At 27.8% G+C, this 26406-nt stretch overlaps 1 protein-coding gene across 2 annotated transcripts in view; it reads right to left on the minus strand.

Moving 5' to 3' along the window:
• Positions 1-26406, minus strand: part of LOC136089258 (uncharacterized) — a 91123-nt gene that overhangs the window by 28510 nt on the left and 36207 nt on the right. For both annotated transcript variants that reach the window (XM_065815093.1, XM_065815092.1), the window contains exons 5-6: positions 25960-25987; positions 17408-17533 (exon numbers count right to left, since the gene is read on the minus strand). In XM_065815093.1, the coding sequence (XP_065671165.1) occupies positions 17408-17533; positions 25960-25987 (154 nt within the window). The remainder of the gene's footprint in view (positions 1-17407; positions 17534-25959; positions 25988-26406) is intronic.

Consider the following 26406-nt stretch of genomic DNA (forward strand, 5'->3'; position numbering starts at 1 on the left):
AGGAACAACAATGTAAGTGTCATCAACTTTAACTACTTTAGATACAATCTTTGTTGTTCATCATAAGCAAAAATATGTTTATCAAAGTCACCTTTGTAATAATACCAAGCAGTATCACAAGAAAGAAAACATTTCTTTGATTGCAACTTGTATCCAACAATGAAATAAGATAAGCTTATCTTTAATATTGTTTTTAGGGATTATTTGTGTGTTAAGTTCATTAGAAAGATCAACCCAGGACTTATCCAATGCAGTTTTGCAGTTAAACAAGCCCCATGATCTATCTTCTTTAACACATTATATACCAAAATTGACAAAAAGTTTTACTTCTAACTCAAATCAATATTCAGATTTATTAAATGATTCTTTTGAATTAGAAAATGCATGTGACTTCAACGTGACTCAAAGTTTTCATTCATCTTTTCAGAAGTGGAAGGCACCCAGCACTTCATATGGGTCTAGTAGAGCAACCTCCCACACTCTCAACTTTTCTGATCAACTTAATCATTCATTTAGCATAACAAATAGTAATGCCTTTAATGAGTCTTGTTTCTAAATCAAATCTTACTGAAACTCCTGTTTGTATATCCATTCCAATCTGGGAAGAACCTAACTACCCAGACGGATCTAGTAGAGTAAGAATTTTCATGTTTCATGTCAAAATTTATCTATATTTTTTAATTTATATATTTAATTATAAAAAATATTCATAATAATATTCATAAAACATTCATAAAATATAATAAATAATATTCATAAAACTTCTACTTTGTAATTTAGAAACAATTAGTGTCAGGTCACAAAATATTTATGTAAAATTCAGCAAATGTACCAAATCGCATGGTACAAATAGATTTGTAACCGATCTTTTGGTGTCATTGGTGGGAAACACAGACTATCTAAGAAGTGTCAGTTTTTCTGGCAAGCAAAGTAATGCTCACTCTGACAAAGTAGCAAAACCCAAAATTTGTCAAGACCTTGTTGAAGGTGTTGTTGGTAAATAGTTATAGCATTTGAATTTTTTTATTAAACGAAAGAAATCAATAAATAACTGAACTCTTTTGTATTTTTAGCTTGTGCCTGTCAGATACTGGGAGTGTCGTCAAAGGATGTGCAAACAGCAATCAAAATAAAATTAAATATTGCGTCGAAAGTTAAGAAGAGTTAAAATATGAAAGATGTTATAAGAATGTACATAGCGTATTTCTGTCTTTTTTGATTATTTAATATATAGTCATTTGTTTTAAAAGTTTATAAATGCATTTTTTTTAATTTTTTCTCCCAATCGCAAATATTCTCTATATGTAATCTACAGATGGTTTATAGAATATCATAAAAAGTCTATGAAATTGCTATAGATTGCAATTTTATTGTCTATAATATATGTAGTATATTATACTATATGTAGTATATAATAGTATATTATACTATATGTAGTATATAATAGTCTATTATACATGTAATATATAATATATGTAATATATAATATAGACTATAATTGATAGAATATATTCCATCAATTCTATAGACCATCTAAATGATAATAGAAAATATTTTCAACTCACTTTCAAAAAATACGATCTATGGAAACTTCTTTGACTTTCTGTAATTAAATTTCTATAGACCATGTTTCAAAAGCCTATAGAAAATAGTATTGATCTTTTTTATAGAAACTTCTGTAAACTTCCAATTGCATATTCTATAGACTTTTAGTAGTTGAATTTCTATAGGCAATATGTTCCAAAAGCCTATAGAACAAAGGATTGATTTTTTGTATAGAAACTTCTATAGACTCTCAATTGCATATTCTATAGACTTTTAGAAGTTGAATTTCTATAGATATTATGTTCCAAAAGCCTTAAGGAAAAAGGACTGATTTTTTGTATATTTTTGTATATATAATCTATACAAATTTTGTCCTGGGTGTGTGCATATAACGTTTTATAGACAATTTTCTTTTTTAAAGAAAAATGTCTCTATAACGTTTAATTAAGAGTTATTAATTTTTTGGTATCGCGGGGATACCAAAAAATTAATAACTCCTGTATAATTTACGTTCACTTATTATTATTTAATTATTATTCAATCTTATCAATTAATTTAAGTTCATGTTATAAATAAGAACTAAGGTTTAGTTTTTCGTCACTTTAAAGCAATATGAAGTGTTATTATTTTGTGTCAGTAACTAAAAACGAATTGTGTTGAACTTAGTAATGTCGAGGAAAATGGCTCTGGCTTACACACTGATATGACCTATGTCACTTGTAAATTACTTAAATAATGTTAAATAGTTGGTAAATTATTTTACCTCATACTTTTTATGTTAATTTGACAGATGGTTTAATTTTTTTTAATTTGAAGGCATTTTTCTAAAAGGGTGAGGAAAGCGTGCACCCTTGATCATAAAATCCAGGGCGCATTATGTTAATAACATTCTCTTAAATTAATAATAATTGTAAAACTAATATTGACTATAAAAAATATATATATAATTTCTTAATGTTTATTAGAAAAATATTTATAGAAAACTCGAAAATAGTTTTATAATTTCGTCTTTCGTAAATTTTTGTTTAGTTTTTTTCCCCCTGGATTTAAGGATCAAGGGTGCATACTTTCCCCTCTAAGTTAATGTTTTGCAACTTTAAATTGTGGAAAACAGCCACTATAAATTAATTATGTAACAGATCGACCTTAACCCATATTGCGGGTTGCTTTCTGCTGTTAATTAATAATTACCACAATTTGCTATGTGCTGTCATATTTATTTGAGCAATAGTTTTAATTAATTGCTTGTCCTTTTAAATCCCCGTTCAGATTTTATATGTTAAAACTTGGTTGCTATGTTACTAAATATTGCATAGCAACAACTCATTTTTACATTAATGTTGTTTTACCAGTATTTTATTTGCGCTATGTACACAATAAAAAGGGTACATTTTAAAATGAGATTAACAACTTTTATAAGGTTAATTTTTTTTAGTTGCTTGGATACCTTACTTTGCATAGCATAGCGACAACATATTTTTGGTAGTTGTTATTAATTTAATTACTAACACTAAAAGTAATTTAATTACTTTTAATTTTAATTACTAACACTTTTAGTAACCTAATTACTAACAAGAATTAGTAGTCCACGCGGCATATATATTATAACATTGAACTTTTAAATACAAAATATTTGTTACAAGAATTATTTAGATGGTTTTATTAAACTTAGAAATTCATAATTATCTCTGACAAAACAATCTTAGTATTTCAAATAAAATATTACTAAAGATATATTAAAATTTATTCAGCCAAAATTTGCTGAATTTAAAGACATCGATTTCAGACATGCTGTTCAACGATTTGTTTACTTGTATAAAAAAAAGTGGAAATTTGCAAACAATACTGTCAAAAATTTTGAAAAGAAGTTTGTGAACTGGCTTAATGAATATGTAACTGTCAGAAAAAAGACAACAACCAACTGCAAGTAGACGTGGTCGAAAACCAGTTTGATGATAGTTCTAATAAAACTAAAAAACGGCGTGTATCTTGCTTAATTGAATCTCATTCATCCGATGAATTATTTTTTGCTGCTATTAAAAAATTTAGAGATGAATCTATTTTTAGTGCTGCCAAGAACGTTTTAAATATTTCAAATATAGATAAAGCAACTATATGTTCAGCACACGAAGCACTGGCTTTAATAATTGATGCCAGCCTGACAAATGCTTTCTATCAATTGATTAGAAGCAGAGCCTTGGAAAAAGAATATAACATATATCCCACTTACAATGATGTCAGAGATGCAAAATTGAAATGTTATCCTGCAAATATAACAGTGGAGGACTTTTCAGCTTCAGTTCCTTTAAAAGATTTAATGATTCATACTTTTCAAAGAATCTGTGCAGTTCAGGAAACTGTGCTGAGGCACTTGATATCAAATGACAAAGCAATAAGAACAATAACACTCACATGTAAGGCTAGTTTTGATGGTGCTACTGGCCAAAGCATTTGTAAACAAGTTTTATCAAAACCTGACATGAACAGAGACTTAAAGCGTGAAGAATCATTATTTATTACTTGTCTAGTCCCATTGGATTCGATTGGATTTAATAACAGCAACGAAAAGGTGGCTATTTGGGGAAGACAAAAGTTGTCATCCACAGCCTATTTTAGACCCATACGGTTTGCATACAAAACGGAATCCAAGGAATCTGTGATCAAAGAAGATCAGCACATTAAAAGTGAAATAGAAAGCTTGGGTATGATTTTATTAGAGGTTTGCAGATTTTCTATTGAAGTGAATTTTATTATTGAACTTACAATAATTGATAGGAAGGTTCAAACCATATTATCTGAAAAAACTAACTCATACCAATGCTGTTCAGCATGTGGTGTCTCTCCAAAAAATATGAACAGTCTTGATATCCTTAATATAGATTTTACTAACAGAGAGTTCAATTAAGGTCTTCCCAGTCTTCATGTATGGATTCGATTTTTTGAGATGGTTTTGCACATTGGATATAAAAAAGAAACGAGAAAGTAGCAAACAAGATCTAAAGAATACAAAGAAAAGACATTTGTAGCTAAACAAAATATTCAGACTGATTTTATGAACAAAATGGGACTAGTTGTTAATTTCACTAAGTGGTGGTTCTGGAACAAGCAATGATGGCAATACCTCAAGGCGTGCTTTTGCAGCATATGAACAAACAGCTGAAATTCTGGGTATTGATCAAAACCTTATATTCAGATTTTACATTATCTTGGTAACACTCACTTCAGGATATGAAATAAACTGCTTAAAATTCAAGGATTATTGTTTTGACACTGTTAGACTATAAGTGTCCCTTTATCCATGGTATTACATGGCTCAATTAGTTCACAAACTATTGATAAATGGACATGACATAATTAAAAGCCTTACATTACCTATTGAACTTATGTCAGAGGAAGCTCAAGAGGCTAGAAATAAAGACTTCAAATATTATCGCGAAAATTTCAGCCAAAAACATCCAGAAGAGCATCAAATACTGATCTTATCAATAGACTCATAGTTTACAGTGATTCTGCTATTTCATCACTGTCTAAATCAACATCACACCGAACAAATCATAAATCATAACGATATTATCATTTTATAATTTTTTGATGTAATTTAAAATTGACAATGTTTTCTTGCACTATTTTTTGTTTTTTTATTCCTAACACATACTCAATTCCTAAAAAATACTCAATTGTTATTCAAAATAAGTGTGTCAAAAATCCGATAAAATATTCAAATATTATTTACCACTTTGTAACAAAGGAACATATCTGGTAACTAAGCAACATAAGTTTCAATAGCAAACAAATTAAAAAAATTATCACTTTTATAAGAAGTGTGATCTTATATTGGTACTCATGCCAAATTTAGTGAATATAGCTCTTGTAAAATCTGCAGATAACAAAAATAACGGTAACGAAATAAAAAAATATTGCCTTTGTAAAAAGCGCAGACATCATATAAGTACTCATGCTAATTTTAGTGAATATAGCTGTAATATTAAATTAGTTACGAAATTTGTCCAGTAAAAGTGAACTCTGGCCCACTGTGCGACGGTAACGTTGCACTAGACAGTGTATTTTTTGAACTTATAACACTACTGTTATAAGTTTAAAAATTTTATAACGTTACATTATGTTATAACGTAATATTTATTTTATAACGTTACATTTATTTGCTTATAGTTTATAAATTTAGAAGTTTAATAAAAATCTTTTCAAATAAAATCCAAATCAAATTATATTATAAGAAATTAATTTTTTAAATAAATCAAGTCGAGGGAAAAAACATTTAATTATAATATAGCAAGATCAAAATGCTTGTGGGTTAAATTCGAAAAGGAAACTATTCCTTAGTATAAAATCTTTTAAACGAGGTTAACCGTGAATATATGCGCTGCGTTATTTATAAATGATCTTCATTTATTGCTGATGCTGTTGTTATTCATTAAAACTCTTTATTTATAATGTATCTTACTCAAACTATCCTCGAGATCAAATAATAATAATATATGGTCAGGCTCTACAACTAAATTGAATTATATATAATGAAGAAAATCTAATAGTAGAGCTAAAAAATCTGGCTAAAACCTAAACTGGTTATTAAATCAAACTATCCTCATCACAACAATGGCAATAATTGTATTAGTTTATATAAAGTTTGCCACTAATATTATGACACTTACCCACACCAATAATAAAGTAAACAGTTAATCTAATTATAACGATTTCTGACATCATTAGATTTCTAAAGATTTAAATATTCTTGAACTTAAGCAGAGCAGTAGGCTTTTTTACTTGGTAATAAATTGTTCCTTTATGATTGTCTGCCCAAGCCATAACCCTTTGTACTTGCATGTACACTGCAGTGCATCTGCACCTATTTGAGTTAGTCGATGTATGAACAATCCACATCGCCTGTCCTTATTTTAGTCAGTCGATTTAATTCTCACACTCGTTTTAATTCATTCATTAATGAAATATTAACTTAAATTTTAATACATAACAACTTTGTTTAAGGAAGCTTACTCAAAGAAACTTTGAACAATTAAACTTAAACTTTTGGTAAAAGGATAAAAGATATGCTCGAGAGAGAAATCATAGTAAAATATCTGTAATAGTGTTGTTTAGGTAGTAAAAACTAAAATCTTTAGGAACCAAAATTTTATTTGCTATTTATTTCCTACAGATCTGTAGGATAAAATTTTTATTTGCAAAGTTGCAAGAAAGAAGAAAATTGTTATTTTAGAGGTATACTCATGAGTTACCTAAAGGTCATCTAAGTCCTTATATCTTATCGCATGAAATTTTTTTTTGATTTTGAAAGTAGTCCATTTGCACATTCTAAAACTACCAAAATTTACATCATTTGTTAATAAATTTTTGAGAAAACTCAACTGCAAGATTTATTTTAACTTAAGATTAGGCCCGGTCTTACCCACCTTTAGATCCTAGCGAAGGAATCAAATAGTAATATATAATTTGTTTGGTTGTTTGCCCAACTATATATTTTCATTTTTGATTGATATTTTTTTGGTTACTGATTGGCTAATAGTTGTTGTGTACAGGGCATTGCCTAAAAATTTTTAATATAATAAAAATGGCTAAAATAAAAGAGAAGAGAAAGAGCATCATTAGAAGAACCAGCCCAAATATGACAACAGTATTTCATACAGGGATAAATAAGAGATTTGTAGAGGTAGAGAATGGAATCAAGAGTAAGAAAATGGCAAACTAAATAAAGTGAAGTAACCTTAGCAGATGTTAACTTTGCGATCGATTGCATATATGGTTTCGATAAAAGGTAAATGATAATCCAAGAGGAAGAAAAGAAGAGGACTGAGTGAGAGGGTTGCCATTCATCAATATAGGAATGTCAACAGCATTGCAATAGTTGTTTGCAGTAAATAACTGAGTTTTGTTGGATTTAAAATTCACAAGTTACTGCAAGCCCCAACCTGTTACAGAAGTGAGATCAGATTCAAGATCAGCTGCTTGTTCTAAGCAATCAAAAAGAAAAGACTTTTTCTCAAAACAGGGGTATAAAGTTAAGTCATCAGCAAATAGAGCCATTTTAGATGTAAGATTGACAGGAAGATCATAAATAAGAACAAGGAAAATATAAATAAGAAACAAACCAGAACCAAGGGTAAAACCTTGGGCTACCCCAGAAATTACTGGAAATGAAGACCTTCAAAGATGACTTTGATAAAGTGGTTAGAAAGAAATGAAACAAGCTTATGAAGAAAATCATCATGCTAAACTTTATTGAAAGCTATAGATATGTTAGGAACAATAGCCATTGCTTCCATCTAATGAACTATAAAATCTTTCAGTCACAGCAGTTAGCAAGTCACCTGTAGAGCAAGAATTTTGAAAACCATATTAACTGTTACTTACTAACAATAAGTTACTTGACTCAAGATGGGATGTTAGAAATTTGTTGATCAAAGACTCAAAGACCTAATAACAGAGCTAATAATAGAGAAAGAAGGCTGATCAGACAATAATTGGAGAGATCAGAAAGATCTCCAGAGTTTTTTAAAATTGGAACCACATTTGTCATTTTCTAGCAGGAAAACAAGATTCAGCTAAACACTTATTTAGAGAGTCTCTAAGTTTAGAGAGGATTAAAGAGAGTTCTGGATAGCACTTTTGTAAGACTATGACAAGAATGTTGCCTGGACCACAAGCCATAAAAGATTTTAATTGAGATATGACTTTAGCAACGGAAGTGGAGTGATTGGAATGTCTAAAAATGTGTTCACCTATTTAACTAGAATACAAGAAAGTGTATGGTCATAAGATTCAAGAGTCGAACTAAAAAATTTTTTTACAAATATTTCAGAAATATTATTTTAATACAAAAACATTTATAAAACTTTTAAGCAAGTTCGCTCAAAAAGCCAACAAAGAATATAAGTTTTTACAGTTATAGTATGTAAAAATAAACTGTTTTAAAATTCAAAAAATAAAATTTTACAGGATGCAACATAAGATTTTAGGTGACCTTTAGGGTACCCGTGTATTGCTATTATTTATTATATGTAAAATATCAAAGATTATAATTTATTTATAATATTAAGTATTATTTCTAATTTTAATATCAAAAATATTTTAAATTTATCTGACAAGGCTTGCTAACAGATGGAAGATTATGCAACACATATAGTAATGCAACAACTACACCATATAGCACACAGTACTTTTTATTTAAAGCCTAAACAAACATCAGTGGAAAAATGAGCATTAAATAGATTTAAAATAAAATGAAGTAATAAACACTAAGTTGATTACTTCACTAAGACAAATATTTATATATGTTGAATATATATACAGGGTGTTAGCTAGCCCAATGGTGCCGCGAATAGCGCGCAATTCCCAATGGGCTTAAAATTTACAATAATTTATAATTAAGTCAATGACCTTTAGCGATATATATATATATATATATAAAAATAGCGACAGTTACAATATTATATGTGGTATCATTTAGCGGTTGATTTGACTCTACATCAAAAACTCTATCCATGGACTCTAGAATTAAAATAAGGTAAATGCAACAATTACTTCTTGAATTAACAAATGAAAGGTGACTGATTGGAGCATAAAGGAGTGTTAGGGGCCATCGATAAACTACATATGCAGGTAGTATAAGTGATTTATATAATGAATTAAGAGAGGAGGATAATTGCATTCTCATTGAATAAATAGAAAACATTGCAATTGTATCTTGATTTGATGCAACATGCTAAAATGGCAACCAAAAAATTACAAGCAGAACAATTAATGTTAGGCAATACCTTCCAAATTTGGAATATTTGCAAATATGAGTTAAAAAAAATAAAGTACAAAAGTATGTTGGCTAAAACATTGTATGAGGCAATGGATTGGAGAGGTCATGAAATATTATATAAACCCAATAATATATATTAACTAGATGTCTAACTTCCGAAAAAAAGTGAAACAAATTTTTTTTGGCGCCAGCATTTGATTGGATAATAACTTGTTTTAGCCCCCAGCATCTGATTGGTTAACAGATATTACGAAAAAACGAATAGCAAAAATAAAACGAAACAAAAAAATATTTGTGTCAAATTAGAAAATGTGTTTAAAAGTGTCAAATTGGAAGGACTTTGTGAAATGCTTTAGTATTGGATTATTTTATAAATGTAGGTTAAAAGTAACGTCAGTTACTTTTAATTTTCTATTATAAAAACAACTGCTATGCTGGTAATTTTAGTTTAAAGGAAAAAGATTTTGAACGTTTGGAAAATATCAGAAGTATATGTATTTTAAATATTTACATATGAATACCGAGACATAAAATTTATTTAGGCTCGTTCCAGATTATATCATATATAATATAATGTGAATATACATACATACATACATATATATATATATATATATATATATATATATATATATATATATATATATATATATATATATATATACATATATATACATATATAAAATATCATTTTAATATATATATACATATATATTCAAATGATATTTTATATGATAAAGTCTGGGATAATGTGTGTGGGTGTGTATGTATTTATAAAACAAGATATATTTTTGAAAATAATACTCTTTATTATTTAGAATAATAAACATGGTTAATAATTGCTCGGTCTACGACTGTTAAAGCAGATTTGATAAAAGTAGTTTAATTTCTTTTCACAAACTTCCTTTAAATGATGAAATTCTTTGTAAAAAATGGGTAATGGCAGCTAAATGTTTAAAAATTACACCTAGTAAATATAGTAGAAACTGCAGTAAACATTTTAAATTAGAAGATTTTGAGTGCCAAGAGAATGGGAAATGTGTTCTGAAAAAAAAATTGTGCCTTATATATTTGACTTCCATGTATGATTGAACCAAAATAACAAGCGGAATCAGCTATATAATGATGATACATCACACATTAAAAAAACAATTTGTTCTATCTCGAATAAAGAGGTAACAGAGCCTGACCCTAACCTTAACCCTGACCCTAACCCTGAAATTACAAATACTATTAAGAAAAAAACACTTAAACAAAATTCTCCAAAAACTCTTTTAGAAAAAAGATTAAAATATTAAAACAAAAGCTTAAACAAAAGGATTACAAAATCGCTTCACTTAGCAAAGTTATTCAAAAATTAGAGAAGAAAAAAATTATTTCCATTGATGTTGCCGAATTACTTGAGAACAACTTCTCTGGGCTGACTCGAGAACTTTTGAAATTATTTCCATTGATGTTGCCGAATTACTTGAGAACAACTTCTCTGGGCTGACTCGAGAACTTTTGAAATCTGAATTAAAAAATAGAGGCAAAAAAAAAAAAGAGTTATAGATACTCTGAAGAAATTAAAAAATTTGCCTTAACACTGCACTTTTATTTCCCAAGAGCATATGAATTTGTTAAATTTACATTCTCAATACCTGCCGTAAGCTCACTTTCAAACTGGACATCATCTGTAGATTGTTCACCTGGGTTTTTTGGAGATGTTTTCAAATTTTTACAAAATAAGACCTTTGAGGACTCGTCATAAAAAGAATGCACATTAACATTTGATTCTATGCGTATCAGGGCTGCTCTGCGGTATGATAATGTTACTAGATCATATGAAGGTTTTGCTAGTTTTGGAAACAATATTCTAGCATATGACCAAGATAAATTAGCAACAGAAGCACTTGTTTTTATGGTTGTCGGATTGAAAGGCCATTCTATAGGTTACATATTGTGCGATAAAATTTCCTCAACAGATTTAATGCTATTTAGTTGCTTAATTAAAAATGCTTTAGATTTATGCGCTACTCATAATCTGAATGTTTGGAATATAACATGTGATGGACTTATTTCCAACTTTAGTGCTATGAAGAATCTTGGGTATTTATTTGGAAGTAAAACTATAGAGAAACATGGTAGTTTTCCCCATCCTGAATATGATCATCCTATATATTATATCCCTGATCTTTATCATATGCTTAAATTAGCTCGAAACGCTTTGTGTAGTATTGGTATCATTGATGATGAACAAAATCGATATATTAAGTGGGATCATATTAAAGCATTGCATAAACTGCAAGAAGAAGAAGGATTTAAGTTTGCAAATAAACTTGGCAATTACCACATTGACTTTCACAGACATAAAATGAATGTTAAAATTGCAGCTCAAATGCTAAGTGGTTCAGTTGTTGATGCTATAGAGTTTTTGATGGTTTCAGGTCATCCAACTTTTATTGATGCCCAAGGCACAATTAATTTTATTAGAACTTTAGACAAATTATTTGACTTGTTAAACTCTAATAACCTTTTTGAAAAAAGATCTAAGAAACCTTTGTTTTTGAATGAAGCTCCGAAACGGGTTGAAACCATAGAAAAATCTGTAAATTACCTAGTTAACTTATCAGACCTATCTAAAATTCCTTTAATTAAACACAGAGAAAAGACATTTGTACTTGGTTTCATTGTAGCAGCCACAAATGTTAAAGATTTATCCCTTAACCTTTTATCTAGAAATGAGAATCCTTTTAAATTTATTTTAACATATAAAATGTCAGAAGCTCACGTTGAATTATTATTTGCTTGTATTCGCGGCAAAAATGGTTTCAATAACAATCCAGATGCAGGCCAGTTAAAATCTGCTTTGAAAAGAATTTTACTAAGAAACTCTATCATAAGATCAAAATTTAGCAACTGCCTCACTTTTGACCAAAGATCTACTGGCTCAATCTTTTTATTAAAGTGGAGTTAAAGGAGATCTCCTCTTTTTGAACAAAATACAATATCTAGTGAGGATTCTAACTATTTTAAAGAGCTTGCTGGTTGTCTTTCATCAGTCTCTACTTAAATTTATAAAGAAGCTATATTTGGATATATTGCAGGGTTCATTGTTAGAAAACTTTATAGTAAAATTACATGTCTGACTTGTGCCAATAGTTTAATTTCTCAGAAGACTATGTCCACTGATCATGATTATTTTTTATTTTGCAGTTCATCATAAAAAAGTTGTAAATCTTTTAAAAATCGAGGTGGTTTAATCTTTCCATCCTGGCGAAAAATGTGAGCATGTTTTTAAAGTTTTGGTGTGTGGGACAGACCCTCATAATTTAAAAATATCTTCTAGAAAAAATCTTAAAACCGTTCTAGTGCACTTCATAAATCAAAAACTTGCAAATGATGCGTTGTTTACTGAACTAAATATGCATGATTTAGAACATGAGATTTTGACTAAAGATATGCATTATTCACAGCTTTTAAAAAAATTTTTAGAGAAATATTTAACATCGCGTCTTTACTCATATGGTCAGTTGTACACTAGAAATGTATTGCATAAAGGAAAGATTGGATTACGCCAACAGTCCAATAAGCTTGTTTTGTTCAAAGGTTTATGAAAAATAACAATAGCAATATTTAATATTATTTGTATGCTATTTATGCCAAAAAAGAAAATTACTTCTTTAAAAAAAATATGTTTACTGAAAATTACTTAAATGTAACTGAAAACTGTAAGTTAAAGTTTTTTTAACTAAATAAAATTTTTTAATTGAAAACCTACATCAAAAATATATACCTATTTATATCAGCAACACTTTTGATTTTTTTCATAATGAAATATGTGTACTTTTGTAACAATAACTCAAAGTTCAAAGGTTAGACATCTAGTTAATATATATCATTGTATAAACCTGTATTTTGTGCTGGATTATTTCTTGATCCAAGGTTTTATTGTAAATTAAGCAAAACTCAAATAGAAATGGCATATAAGCAAAACTCAAATGGAAATTGGCTAAGGAGTTGCAAAAGATAAAAGTCAAATTTACTAATAAACAGACTAAAGATAATCCAGTAATAAAAAACAATGAAAAATAAATTGAATGCTTTTATCCTGATTACAAAAATGATCAGTTTATAGAATTAAATATGAATGTGCTATCATGGTGGGAGTCAGAAGTTAATTCATCCACTTTGTTATGAAATGGCACAAGTTACTCTAGGTGTACCGACAACTTAAGTATCAGTTGAACATTTATTCAGCTCTTTAAGACTCATAGCAAGTCCAATGAAAAATAGAATAAATGAAAAGCATGTTTTCTTAATTATATTAATAAGAATGAATAAAATTTATACAAAGAGCTATGAAAATAAACAAAAACGTAAAAAACATAAACATAAAATTAAAAAAACACTCATAAAAATGTAATAGAATTTTTTTCTATGTATTAAAAAATATATTGTTCTTTCTGTAACAGTATTTTTGATGTTTCAGATCATTTCAAATAAATATTTCAACAACATAAATGCTTATAAATATAAATATTTTTAATTACATTATTAATATATATTTTTTTGTATAATCCCAAAATTTTGTTTATGCCGAAAAGTTACTTGAAAACATAAGTAAAGTAAGGTACTTTAGTATAACCATTACTTATACTACTTTGGGTGAAAATGGAGTTTTGGAACCTCTGGTAGTAATTAGGGTTTGAAAACCTGATTAAGACATGCTCTGGAATCTCTTATGATTCCCGACCCTTTTTTATAAAATAGGTTTCAGAACCCTTGTTTCAGAAACCCAGTTTAAGAAGTTCTAGAACCTAAAGGTTTTCTGAACCCTGTTATACATATATATATATATATATATATATATATATATATATATATATATATATATATATATATTAAGCCGTGCTATGGCAAGTGTAACAAGTGCAATTGCACTGGTCCCCCTATATTTATGGGACCCATAATATTAAAAACAGATATTTCTAATAAAAAACTTGTTTATAAGAAACTAGCACTAGAAATCATAGGAAAAATTGAGTACTTTTAATTAATTTATGATTAGAAATTATTTTACTAAGAGCTTGAGAAATAACTTTTCACCAACACATAAACAAAATACAAAATTAAAATAAAGCATTAACTATAAATGCGAACATTAGCTTAAATGAGTCTTTAATTTGCACACGCAATCAAACGGAAATGGGAATTCCGGCTAAAATTTTTCTTAGGAAAAACTTTTTATCTAAAACATACAACATTTAATTACCTTAAATTATGAAAAGATGGTGCACAAAAAAGTGCAAATACAAAGAAACACCACAATAAAAAAATAGTCTTGCGCTTAAAAACTTAAAAATAGTCACACAGATTGTAAAACTCTTGTTGTATCTTTAATAAAACAAATAAACTCTCATGAATTTGTTGTGCTCACAACAATATGGTATCACTTGTTATCAAAGCTTCACATTCTTTGCCAATTGCTTCAGCAAAAAGATATGCCAATTTTTATTGCATTACAACATACAATGGCTATGCTAATATTGTTTGATAACTTTAAAAACAATTTTGAACAGATTATAAATAAAGCACAAGAAGCATCGGTAGAAATAAATGTTATTAGCACAATTCACTGAACGTTCTTCAGACTATTAATACTATACAGACCATGAAAATAAAGCAAATGAAAAATATGATAATATCGATGATATACCAAATGAAGTAATTAAACAGACAAAGAAACTGAACCAATTAAATCCTGTGATGATATTAATATAGAAGAAGATGGATCTAGAAAACAAATGTTTTGAAATCCTTGAGTTATTGCAAAACTATCAGTCATAAAGCAATAATACTTTGTCAGTATGTTTATGCTATCATACTGATTGATTGCCTGCATGAATTTTCAGTTTGAAGAAAAATTTGAAATAAAAATAAAAAACTCATAAATTTGTCATCTGGTCATGTGACTGGGGCAAGATGGCTTGTTATGCAATATCTGCCAACAATTTTACTAAATTTTAAAAACTACTCTAACTAAAGTAACATAAAATAAACAAGCAGCACGAAAAAAATTACTAAAAAAGTTACTTGCAAAGGACACCATCCATAATGAATAACCGAAACCAATTTTGTTCTATTTTAAGCGTAAAAAGTAAACTTATACCTATAAAATTGTGTTAATAATATTCAAAAAACCAATTGGTGTTTTAAAATAGAAGATGTAAATAGAGTTTCATTTTCACCCATTTCTAAGTTTTTTTGTTGAGCGCTTATATGAATAGTCATCTTGCCCCATTTGCCATCTTGTCGCATTTTTCCCTACGTGAGCTCGTGATACAAAGCATTATGGTTCAAATCCTACTACTGACATTTTTTTTTCAAATCTTTTTCGATTTTTCTTAAATAAAAGATTTTATAGATATTTATGCATTACATGTAAAAAGATATTACACACCATAACAAATGAAAGAAAGAAAATTTTTAAAAAAGCTTATTTGCCATTATATAATATTCTATGTTTATTAAACAGTTTTAAAATTTTAGTCAGGCAACATGCCTATGTGGTCAGAGTGGTTAGCTCACAGAGTTTCTGAAGTGCATCACTGTGGTTCAAATCCTACAATTGGCACCTTTTTTTTAAAAAACAATTTTTGAGTTTTAAAAATACTAAAACACTTTTGAAGTATCATATACATAACATATATAAAGATATCATATACTATAACAAACAATAGGGAGAGAATTTTTAAAAAAGCTTATTTGCCATTTTATAAAGTCTTTGTTTATTAAATAGTGTTAAAACTTATATCTGTCTATGCGCCTTAGTGGCTGTAGTGGTTAGCTCACAGAGTTTCTAAAATGCATCGTCAAATCCTCATACATGCCCTTACATTCTTTTCTTTTTTTTTCAATTTTTTAAAATACAAAATAAAACATTTTTGAAGTTCTATAGATATTATATGTATAACATATATAAAGATATTATATACATTAACAAATGACAGGGAGAAATTTATAAAAAAGCTTAAAATTTCTAAAAATATCAAAACACAGGTAAAAACTTGTTGCACATATGTCATGATGTCATTAATGTGCTCAAGTAGTTAATCCTAATAAACTGCAGATAGTCTGAAAAAAAAGGGTCTAAAATTTATTAAAGAAACAAAAAATAAACCCATTTTGTTACTCCAGAAGGCGCTGCTGTGAAGGCTAAAAAAAAAAAAAAAGCCCATAGCTAGCAAAAGCTTTAAAACTTTATCTTTACAATTAAAAGTCTTTTTTGCTATATTTATTTATTTGACATAGATTTATACAGTCTGATCGGAAAAATTTTAAATGTTTTTTATTAAAGGGCAAATTTGAACTGTTGCAAAACAATACCATTGGCAGCACACTAAACCACTGAGCTAATGAAGGTATGCATGTTAGAGAAAAACAAATCATTTTATAAATCTCTAATAAGTTCTGTGTATGCAGAAAGGCACATATTTTAATTTTTTTTTTTTTTAAAGCAATTTTTCTAATGAATTGTTTTCAAATGGTTAACTAAAAAGTATTGAAGTAAATAAGGAATAAGTATAAAATGATTAGTGTGGAATAGATAAGTACAGAAATGGTTGGTTTGGTAAAGACCCGCATTTTATGGGTCAAGACAGCTAGGATATATAAGGAAAAAGTAGTGTGGAATAGATTTACTAAGTCTGTTACAAAGTATCTTTGCGGGTCTGGTCAGCTAGTATTGTATTATTTTAACTGCATTTCTGCTTTCATAATATTTATCATAATCATTTAATTTTTGTTTTTCTTCCTAAGATTGGGTTTAAATAAATTTATCATTTTATTTTAAAAATATAACATCTAAAATATTTATTATTAAATAAAATTCTTGTAGGGAAATTTAACAAAAATAACTATAACTATTAAAAAAAAAAATTAAAATACTAATAGGTTTTTTAATTGATGGTTTTATTGAAATAATGAAAGCCATAGCACTTGGGCACCTAATCCACATAATAAACATCTTTAACTTAAGTTCCAATTTTTTTTTTTAATTTAAAACCGAAATTAAAAAAAATTAAAGTAACAAATTCTAACATTTTAGAGGCGAATTTATCTTTTCATAAAAACATTTCTTTTGATTTTCTGTTAGCTCATCAATGACACTTTTCCATTTTTCATCTGATATTTTTATCTGATATAATTGGCCATCACCAGGAATAACTAAAAAAAAACATTAATAAAAAAATTTGTTAAATACGTTCTTGAAAAGTTGCTTAAGGAGAAAAATTGCTAAATATATTTTGTTAAAAAATAACTTAAAGAGAAACTTGAAAAAAAAAACTTCTGTTACCCAATACAGCCTATAACATAAAAAAAAAATTGATGTTATTATGCAAAATTTTTACAGGGCGAGTTGGTTCATAGTATTTACTATGGAAAAAATGTATATTTCTTTGTAATTAATTTTTTTTTAAATTGGTAACAATATTGAAAAATTATAAAAATTATTTTCAGAGAATTTTTTTACCTAGAAAAAAAAAGGCAACTGTTTTAGTTTAGTATATGTATATTGTGTATTATTTGCTACTAGTTTAAAGGAATTTTTACTAATTCTTCACTTAATAATGGAATCGTCCATAAATTACGCAAAGCTAAGTATATTTAAAAAACAGAAGATCTTAAGCTCTTCTACGCTGCAATTATTATGATTTTTTATTCAACTTAAGTGAAGGAAAACTTTAATTTTTTTTGTTTTTGTTTTGTTGCATAATTTATGATCCCAATAAATTAATAATCTCTTTTATTTTTTAAGGGCTCAAATTTTTTATTATTTCTTTCAAAATAATTTTAAATTATGTTGAAAGAACACAATAAAATTATTCTTATAATGAATGCAACTTGAAAATGTTACCTAAATTCACACTCTTCAAGAAAACTTTTTAATATTTACAAAAAAATATGTCAATAAAACTACTTAACTCAAAGCATAAAAACAAAAACAACTAGCCCCAGTCTACCCTATAGTTACAAACGGGTGCTTTTTTTCATCCTGTAACAAAATTGCCTATGGTTTACAGTTAATAAAATTATTACTAATTATATTACATTTTTTTACATTTCCACTGTTATGATTTTTATGTTTGTGTACATAATTGATCTTTTAAACAAACAAAAAAATCAATGACGCCATGAAGCATGAAGATTTCTTGTTTTGACAAGCTAACGAGTAATGTGGAAAGCAAAAATATTGTGAAAAAATAGTTTTAAAAAGCACTATGATATTGGATTTAGTTATATTTATTTCAAAATTTTTTCTAGTTATTATTAATAGATTACATACTGACAGAGTCTTTGAACAATATTTAAATTTTAAAATAATCAAAACAACCCAAAACAGACAAGTACCATTAATTTGAAATATTTTGTCAACTTTATTTTGATATTTTTGTTTGTTCTTTTATTTTGTTTGTTGTTTGCAGAGTCTGTTTAGCTTTTTGTTATTGTTAATTATTTTAATTTGAAATTGTTTAAATAACAATCTTAAACTAAAATACTTAAACAACAACAAAAAATTTGTTAACAAATTTTTTTTGTAATTGTGACTTTTGTCTTACTTTAAATATTATAAATCGTAGTATTTTTACATTACACCTTTGTAAAGAGATCACATTCATAATTTTCGGTTAAGAATATACATTCATAACTGAATATACAGTTATAAATAGTATAAAAATAAAAAATAGGAAATTAATTTTTTAATTTTCTATTTTTTATTTTTATACTATTTATAACTGTATATTCAGTTATGAATGTATATTCTTAAGCCACAAAAAAAAAAAAAAAAAAAAAAAAAAATTGGAAAAAAGAGGTTAAAAAAAGATGATCTATGATCATTAGGTTCGAACTTAATTCATAATGAATAAAAAAAGATATTAATTTACTGTATCTTGTATGTTTAATAATTAATGAAGATAATTAAATTTTTTATTTTAGGTTAAGTATAAAAACTTATCTTTAGTTTACAAATCTAATTCGAGTATATCAATTCTGAGGGATTCTGAAGGATGCATTTGATTTATACAGTAATAATAAAAATTAGCTTTTATAATAAAAAAACCAGTGTAAAACCGGATTACCGGTTAAAAAATCGAAAACAGGTTTTGCAGAAATTTTCTGTTTTTTGCCGCACCCTGATGACAATAGTACAAAAAATATTAAAAATAAAAAATAAATGTCACAACCAAATTGTATCAATCTGACAAATGGCTGTGGTTTTAAAAATAAGTAAAAAATCCGCAAACCATATCTCAAATATAATCTTTCTTTACCTTCAAATCCTTTTCAAATTGATAAACCCATCATTAACTTATTCATCTAACTTTTTTTTTTGGTAATATGAATTCTTATTATACTGAATCTAGTTTAAACTAAACCCTATTAGAACTCTAGACTTTTGTAGTACTAAGATTAGTGGCATGCATTTTGAAATGTTAGCATATTTAATTTCTCACCAAAATAGTCAACTTTGTGACCTATTTTTTAGACAGCCCCAACCAAATCTCTACCCTTCTTGGATTGATGTCTTGCCTCTGACCATAAATTTTGCTCAGTTTTTTCTCATTTTTGTTTAGGTAGTTCAAACCATGCTAAGATATTACTAAACCATGGTTCAAAATACACTATCATCTCAAACTTCTTCAACATTAAATTCACAACTTCTTACAACTATCTTATAGCTGAATTCCTTTTTTTTTTTGCGATGGTTATTGAGTTTACATCATCCATGTGCAACACAGGACTGCGGGTACTCTGGTATTTTACAGCTGTTAATGAAATCATCATCTCTAATCGAATTGAGTTCTAAAGTGTCTTCTTTATTTGCTAAAAACTTTTAACTCAAATAATGGTTACCTGTAGCCTTTTTGAAATTTGTTTTGAAAAAGTTCAAAAATTAATTTAATAATTTTTAAATCTTTTTATATAATTTAATCAAACAACAAAATATTAAACATTATTATTATACTATAAATATTATTATTAATTTATTATTTTCAAATACTATTATTAATTTATAATAACTATAGCTAATATATATACACATTAAACATTATTAAAATAAAAATAAAAACCAAAAATATACTACAAAAATATAAATACTATATTTAAAATATAACTAATAACAACCTAGATACTAAAAAAACTAAATAAACTATAATAAAAATTTAACAATAACAATAAATTATATTAAATTATGTGCAAATAAATAATTTCTTTGCTAAGAATATTTAGTTATTAATTTAAATTTGTTAAATTAAAAACAATAATGGCAGGCTACCAAGATTTGCTTACTTTTTTAATATGACCTACTAAAAGAAAACTATGAATCAGTTTTTAAAACAAAAAACACAAACAACAAATTAAGCATAAATAATCGGAATTTCTAATAAAATTTTACTGCTCCTAAATAAAAGTTTTTATTATTTTATTAAAAACTCTTAGATAAAAATTAATAACTAATGGCATGCCTATTTAATAATATCCTAATATACAATAATATGTATAACAAAGCCAAAAATATTGCATGATTGCATTGTTAAAACTCATTAAAAATATATCTTTAAAATATATAAAAAAAAGAAAAAGGTAGAAAAATTTTTGAAAGTAAGGTTGCGAATTTCGTTAAAAACTGCTACCCAGGATTTTGGAATCCCAGGAACCCACAGGTTTTAACAACTCCCAAATCCTGTGATTAAGCACTTAATCCTGGGATACGACTATTTAAAAAAATAAAATGAAAGATAGCTTACAGCTCCCTTAAATTTTTTTCATAACTATATTTTGCTGAACGTTTTTAAATTTAAATTTTTTTGGTTGATATATGACTATTTATATTGTAAGTTCCTAGTTGTTTTTTTTTCTATTGCAATCGAATTCGAACTTTACAAATTTAAAGTTCTTGCAACTATGTTCTGAATATTGTAATTTGCAATTACATTCTTAAAACTTGTTGGTGCTTAGATAAATTTAGTCCATTTTTTTTTACAATTTTCATCTTAAATAGATGTTATTTGTTTATGACTGGTTTTAATTAAATTAAAGTTCCACGTTATTTACACAGTAAATTTTCTCAAATTTTTCATACATGGAATATGACTATAAAAGCAATTCTGCTGTTTAGAAATATTTAAACATTAGAGCAAAAAGAAAAAACACTTCCTGCTACACTTGCATAAGATTTGTTAAATGTTATCTCTTTTAGAGTGTAGTCTTAAGTCGAAGGAGAACAATAACGAATAAAAAGAAAGGTGATTGATTGAGTGTATATCAATAGAATAGCATATAACAAAATCCTATGCATGTGTAGCAGGAACTGCTTTTCTTCTTTTTGTTATCTCTTTGCCAATATTGTTGTTATTAGTGACTTAAATGTTTATCACACTGAATGACTTGGCTCTAACACCACTTGGCTCTAACACCACTTGGTTCTAACACCACTGACATTGTTATAGTTAAAGTTAAACAATCCAACTTTAGTTTATGGGTCTAATCGTTTTATCTCACCCAATGATAAGGCAGAATTATTTGCAAAGAACTTTTCCTCTAATTGAACTAATGAATCTAATGACCAAACACTTTCTGCCATTCCAGTTAAACAGGTTAACCCATTGTTAGACATTCAAATCACTTCAGCTTCTGATGGCAAAGTCATATTTCAATTAAACTCTTCTACAACTTGAGGTCCAGACAACATGCCTGTCATAGTCTTACAAAAGTCTTCTCCAGTACTCTCTTCAATTTTCTCTATTGTTAGGCATCCAATTCACTCCACCTTTGTTGCTAAAGTCATTTATTGATATTAATATTTATATAATATTAATGCATAATAATAGCAAGGAATTAATCAAAAAATTTCTAACATCCCATCTTGAGTTTAACAATTTACTCTTTAACAATCAATAAGGTTTTTGATCTTCTTGTTCTACAGCTGACTTGCTAACTGCTGTAACTATAAGATTCTATTATGCATTAGATGGAGGTAGAAGGCATAGGCTATTGGTCTTAATATATCAAAAGCTTTTAATAAAATTTGGCATGCTGGTCATCTCTACAAGCTTGCTTCATAAGGAGTATCTGGGGATGCTTTTGAGGTTATCAAATCATTTTTTTCTAAACGCAGTATCAAAGTTATCCTCGAAGGCCAACACTTTTTTTCATTTTTGGTAAATTCTAGGGTACCTCAAAGTTCGATCTTCGATTCTTTTTGAATTCTTCCCTTCATTATTTATCTTTCTGACAACCTTACATTTAAAGTGTCTCTATTTGCTGATAACTCAACCTCATATTCCTGTTTTGAAATAAATTATTCTCTATTCAATTGCTTAGAACAGGCATCCTATCTTGAATCTGATCTCTCTTCTATAACAGCTGGCAGTGGCATGTGAATTTTTAATTCAACAAAACTCAGTTATTTACTGCAAAGAATACAATATTGATGATATTCCTATATTGATAAATGACAACCTTCTCACCAAGTTCTCTTCTTTAGGGGTTGGATTGTCATTCACTACTTACCTCTGAACGAAACCATCTGTTGCAAAGTAAGCATCTTTCTTCATCTATTACAAACCCATTTTGTCCCTGAATGCAATTCTGTTGTCATATTTGGGCTGGTTCAGTGTTTGGAAGAACGTGTTCCAAAAGGAATGGATTCCTGGAACGAATTCCTTTTTTGAGGAACGAAGCTTAGAACTGGTTCCTTTTAACAGAACGAGGAACGAGAATAAATTCTTTTTCCTGAGGAACATGAACAAAAAGCAAAAGTTCCTCGAAAATTTATAAATTTGCTTTCCATTAACGTTTAAATATATGCGTTATAGTTGGTTTAACACTTCAAAAACAAGGTAGTTGCTACAACAACAGACAGTGGTTCTAATTTTATAAAAGCTTTTAAATCAAATCCTGCTTCCAAAAATTCAGAGAATGATGAGGATAGTGATGATGATGACAATGATAATTTTTACGATGAAAATATAAGTTTGTATAAAATCTTGGACAAAAGCATTCATGAAAAAGAAGAGGGTGAATTATTTGTTCAATTACCACAGCATTTTCGATGTGCTAGTCATACACTAGACTTAATAGCAAAAAGTGATGTTGAGAAAATGGTACAGAATTCAAAAATTTATAGAAAGCAATGGGTAAGTGTTCATCTTTATGGAGTAAACAAAGTATGTCAAATAGAGTTGCAGAAAAAATTCACAATACACTAGATGTTAAAACACCAATACACTAGAATTTAAAACACCAAATAAAACAAGATGGAACTGTATCTATGATAGCTTATTACTAATTAAAAATTTGTCAGAATCTAATGGACATAACAAAATGAGCAATTTAATGGATTTCTATGAAATACAAAGATTCACAAATCAAGAAGTTCAATTAATTCAAGAGTACTGTGAAGTAATGACTCCTCTTGCCCAATCATTAGACTTTTTAAAAGAGAAGAATCAATGTTTATGGGGGTACTTATTACCTACACTTTATGCTTTGGATAAAAAACTAACTTTTTTGCAACAAAAAAGTTTGAACTTTTGAGGTCCACTTGTCAACACAGTATAATCTTCAAACTCGATTTAGTACTATATGGGAAAAAAAAGAACTGATATTAGCATCATGTTTGTTACCCTGTTTCAAACTATTATGGCTTGATAGTGTCAAAGGTTTCACAGCCAAAGCCTGTTTAAAATTGTTGTTTGAAAATGTGGATCATAGTTCTAGTTTAGCAACTTGTGAAATTGATATTTCTTTGCATATAACAATTGCAAGTCCATCTAAAGAAGACTTTTTCTGTTTACATGTGGACAGCAAATGTATTAAAAGTTCTGGTATTGACGAGTTAGGATTATATTTAAAATCACAATCGAAAGAGTTATATTTATTATTATTATACCCAGCAGTTAAGAAGGTTTTTTTAGAACTTAACACACCTCTTCCATCCAGTGCGCCAGTCAAGCGGCTTTTTTCAACAGGGTCTAATGCGATGACTGAAAAAAGATATAAATTCGATGACTTGTTATTTAAAAAATTAGTTTTGTTGAAACAAAATAAAGTTGGTGTTTAAGATTTTCTTTGTTTTCATATTTTTTCTAATAATATTTTATAATGTTTATGCTTTCGAACAGAAATTAGTATATAACTTAAATGTGTCTAAAGTGCAGACAGAAGCGGACTAGGCCAGTGGCGGGCTGGCCTGGGGTGCGATTGCATCCTGGGCCCCTACCGATTATCAAAAAATAGGCCCCCTAGGTCAATAGTACAAATTTAAAATATATACTTCTTTAGATATTATAAATCAATACAATTGAAACTTTTTCTATTAACTTCAATGATAATAATAAATAGTCAAAAACAATAATTAATTAAACAGGCAGGCAAGAAAACAGGATATTAAAAATATTTCAAAAAGATTTAAAAGCAAACACATAAAAAACTGTTGCTCTTAGCAATATAATATATTTTAGAATTTAAAATATTTAAAAAAAAAGGAAAGAAATTGGAACAAATTTCTTTTTTTCAGGAATTTGGAAAAAGTTCCTTTTTTATATATATTTTTTTGTTATTCACCTCCTCAAGGCCGAGAAGGCCACTACAGATGAGGAGGTTACTTAATAGTGGTTATAACCCTCTCTCAACTCTATAACTCCGAAACATAAACCTTGACAAACAAGGGCACTGCGCGGAGAAACAAGTTTAGTGCGGTACTACCAGGGACGTGGTGGGGATTGAACTCGGAACCTCTCGCTTATGAAGCGAGTGTTTTACCATTACACTACTACCGCAGATAAGGAATGAGGATCTGGAACGAGTTCTTATTAAACGAAAAGAACAAGGAACAAAACGAGATCCTTTTTAAAAAAAGGAACTTTCCAAACACTGGGCTGGTTTTCCTAATAACCTTCCTCTTTTAGACAAGGTCCAAAAATGCATTGTAACGATAGTTGGACCTGCTTTATTTGCCAAACCTGAGCCACTCTCCTAATGCCTCAAGTTTGCATCTTTTCTATAAACTATCACTTTTTCTTTTGTACAAATACTATCATGTTTGCTGCTTAAAGGAGCTATTGGCTCAAGTTCTATCAACCTAAACTCATTCTCACTTGACTCGCCTATAGTTCTATCAACCTAAACTCATCTCACTTGACTCATCATTCGGAAAAGTGGCGTCTTTTTACTGTATCTGTTTATTTATTTAGTTTTTCCCCTACATTTTAATGATTTGGAACTCTATCCCAGCTTCATGTTTTTCTGACTCATACAATCTTTTCAAGTTTGTTCAACCATTTCTTTACTTGTCAACACTATTCTTTGTTTTTTTGTAACTCTGCCTTAAAATTGTTGCTTGCAGCCTTTTTAGGAGTGAATAAGTATAAAAAAAAATTAAAAAAAAGTTTTTTATTTTTATCACAAAAATGCTTTTTTTCTAGAGTAGACTTTTTTCTTTTAAAATGTAAAAAAACATTCACAGCAGTTGTAAAATCTAAAAACTTTTAAATAAGGGTAAACTTATATCTAAGGTGACGAATTAAAAATAAAAAATACCAACTATTACAAAAAACCAAATAATAATTATTTAAAAAAATCACCTGCTAAACTGAAATTCTGAAAACTGTCCTGAAAAATTAAAATAATATGAAACTATTATTTATTTTTAAATAATTATTAATGTTACTTATTTATTTATGTTTTATAAAGATAAAATATTAAAAAATTTACTTACTAACAAATGTCACTACTTAAAGGAATCCCAAACTTCCAAGACATGTTGGGTTCATATTAAAGAGATGGATTAAAAAAAAAAACGTTTGGGCTAATTTTTTAAGGTACAGGTTATACAATTGATAAATGATACAGTGCTTTTAATAGTGCAAACTTCAACAAAAAGTTTGCACTATCTGATATGTAAAAAAAGTAGGAAAAAAACAACTAATTTATCTCATACTATGTAATAATCAGCATCCTCTGAATAAGGAAAAATGAGGGTGGCAATTTATTGTAATCTTAAACTGTTAGAGACATAAGGTCAACAAAAA

The sequence above is a fragment of the Hydra vulgaris genome, chromosome 13, assembly GCF_038396675.1.
Source record: "Hydra vulgaris chromosome 13, alternate assembly HydraT2T_AEP".
Lineage (NCBI taxonomy): Eukaryota > Metazoa > Cnidaria > Hydrozoa > Anthoathecata > Hydridae > Hydra > Hydra vulgaris.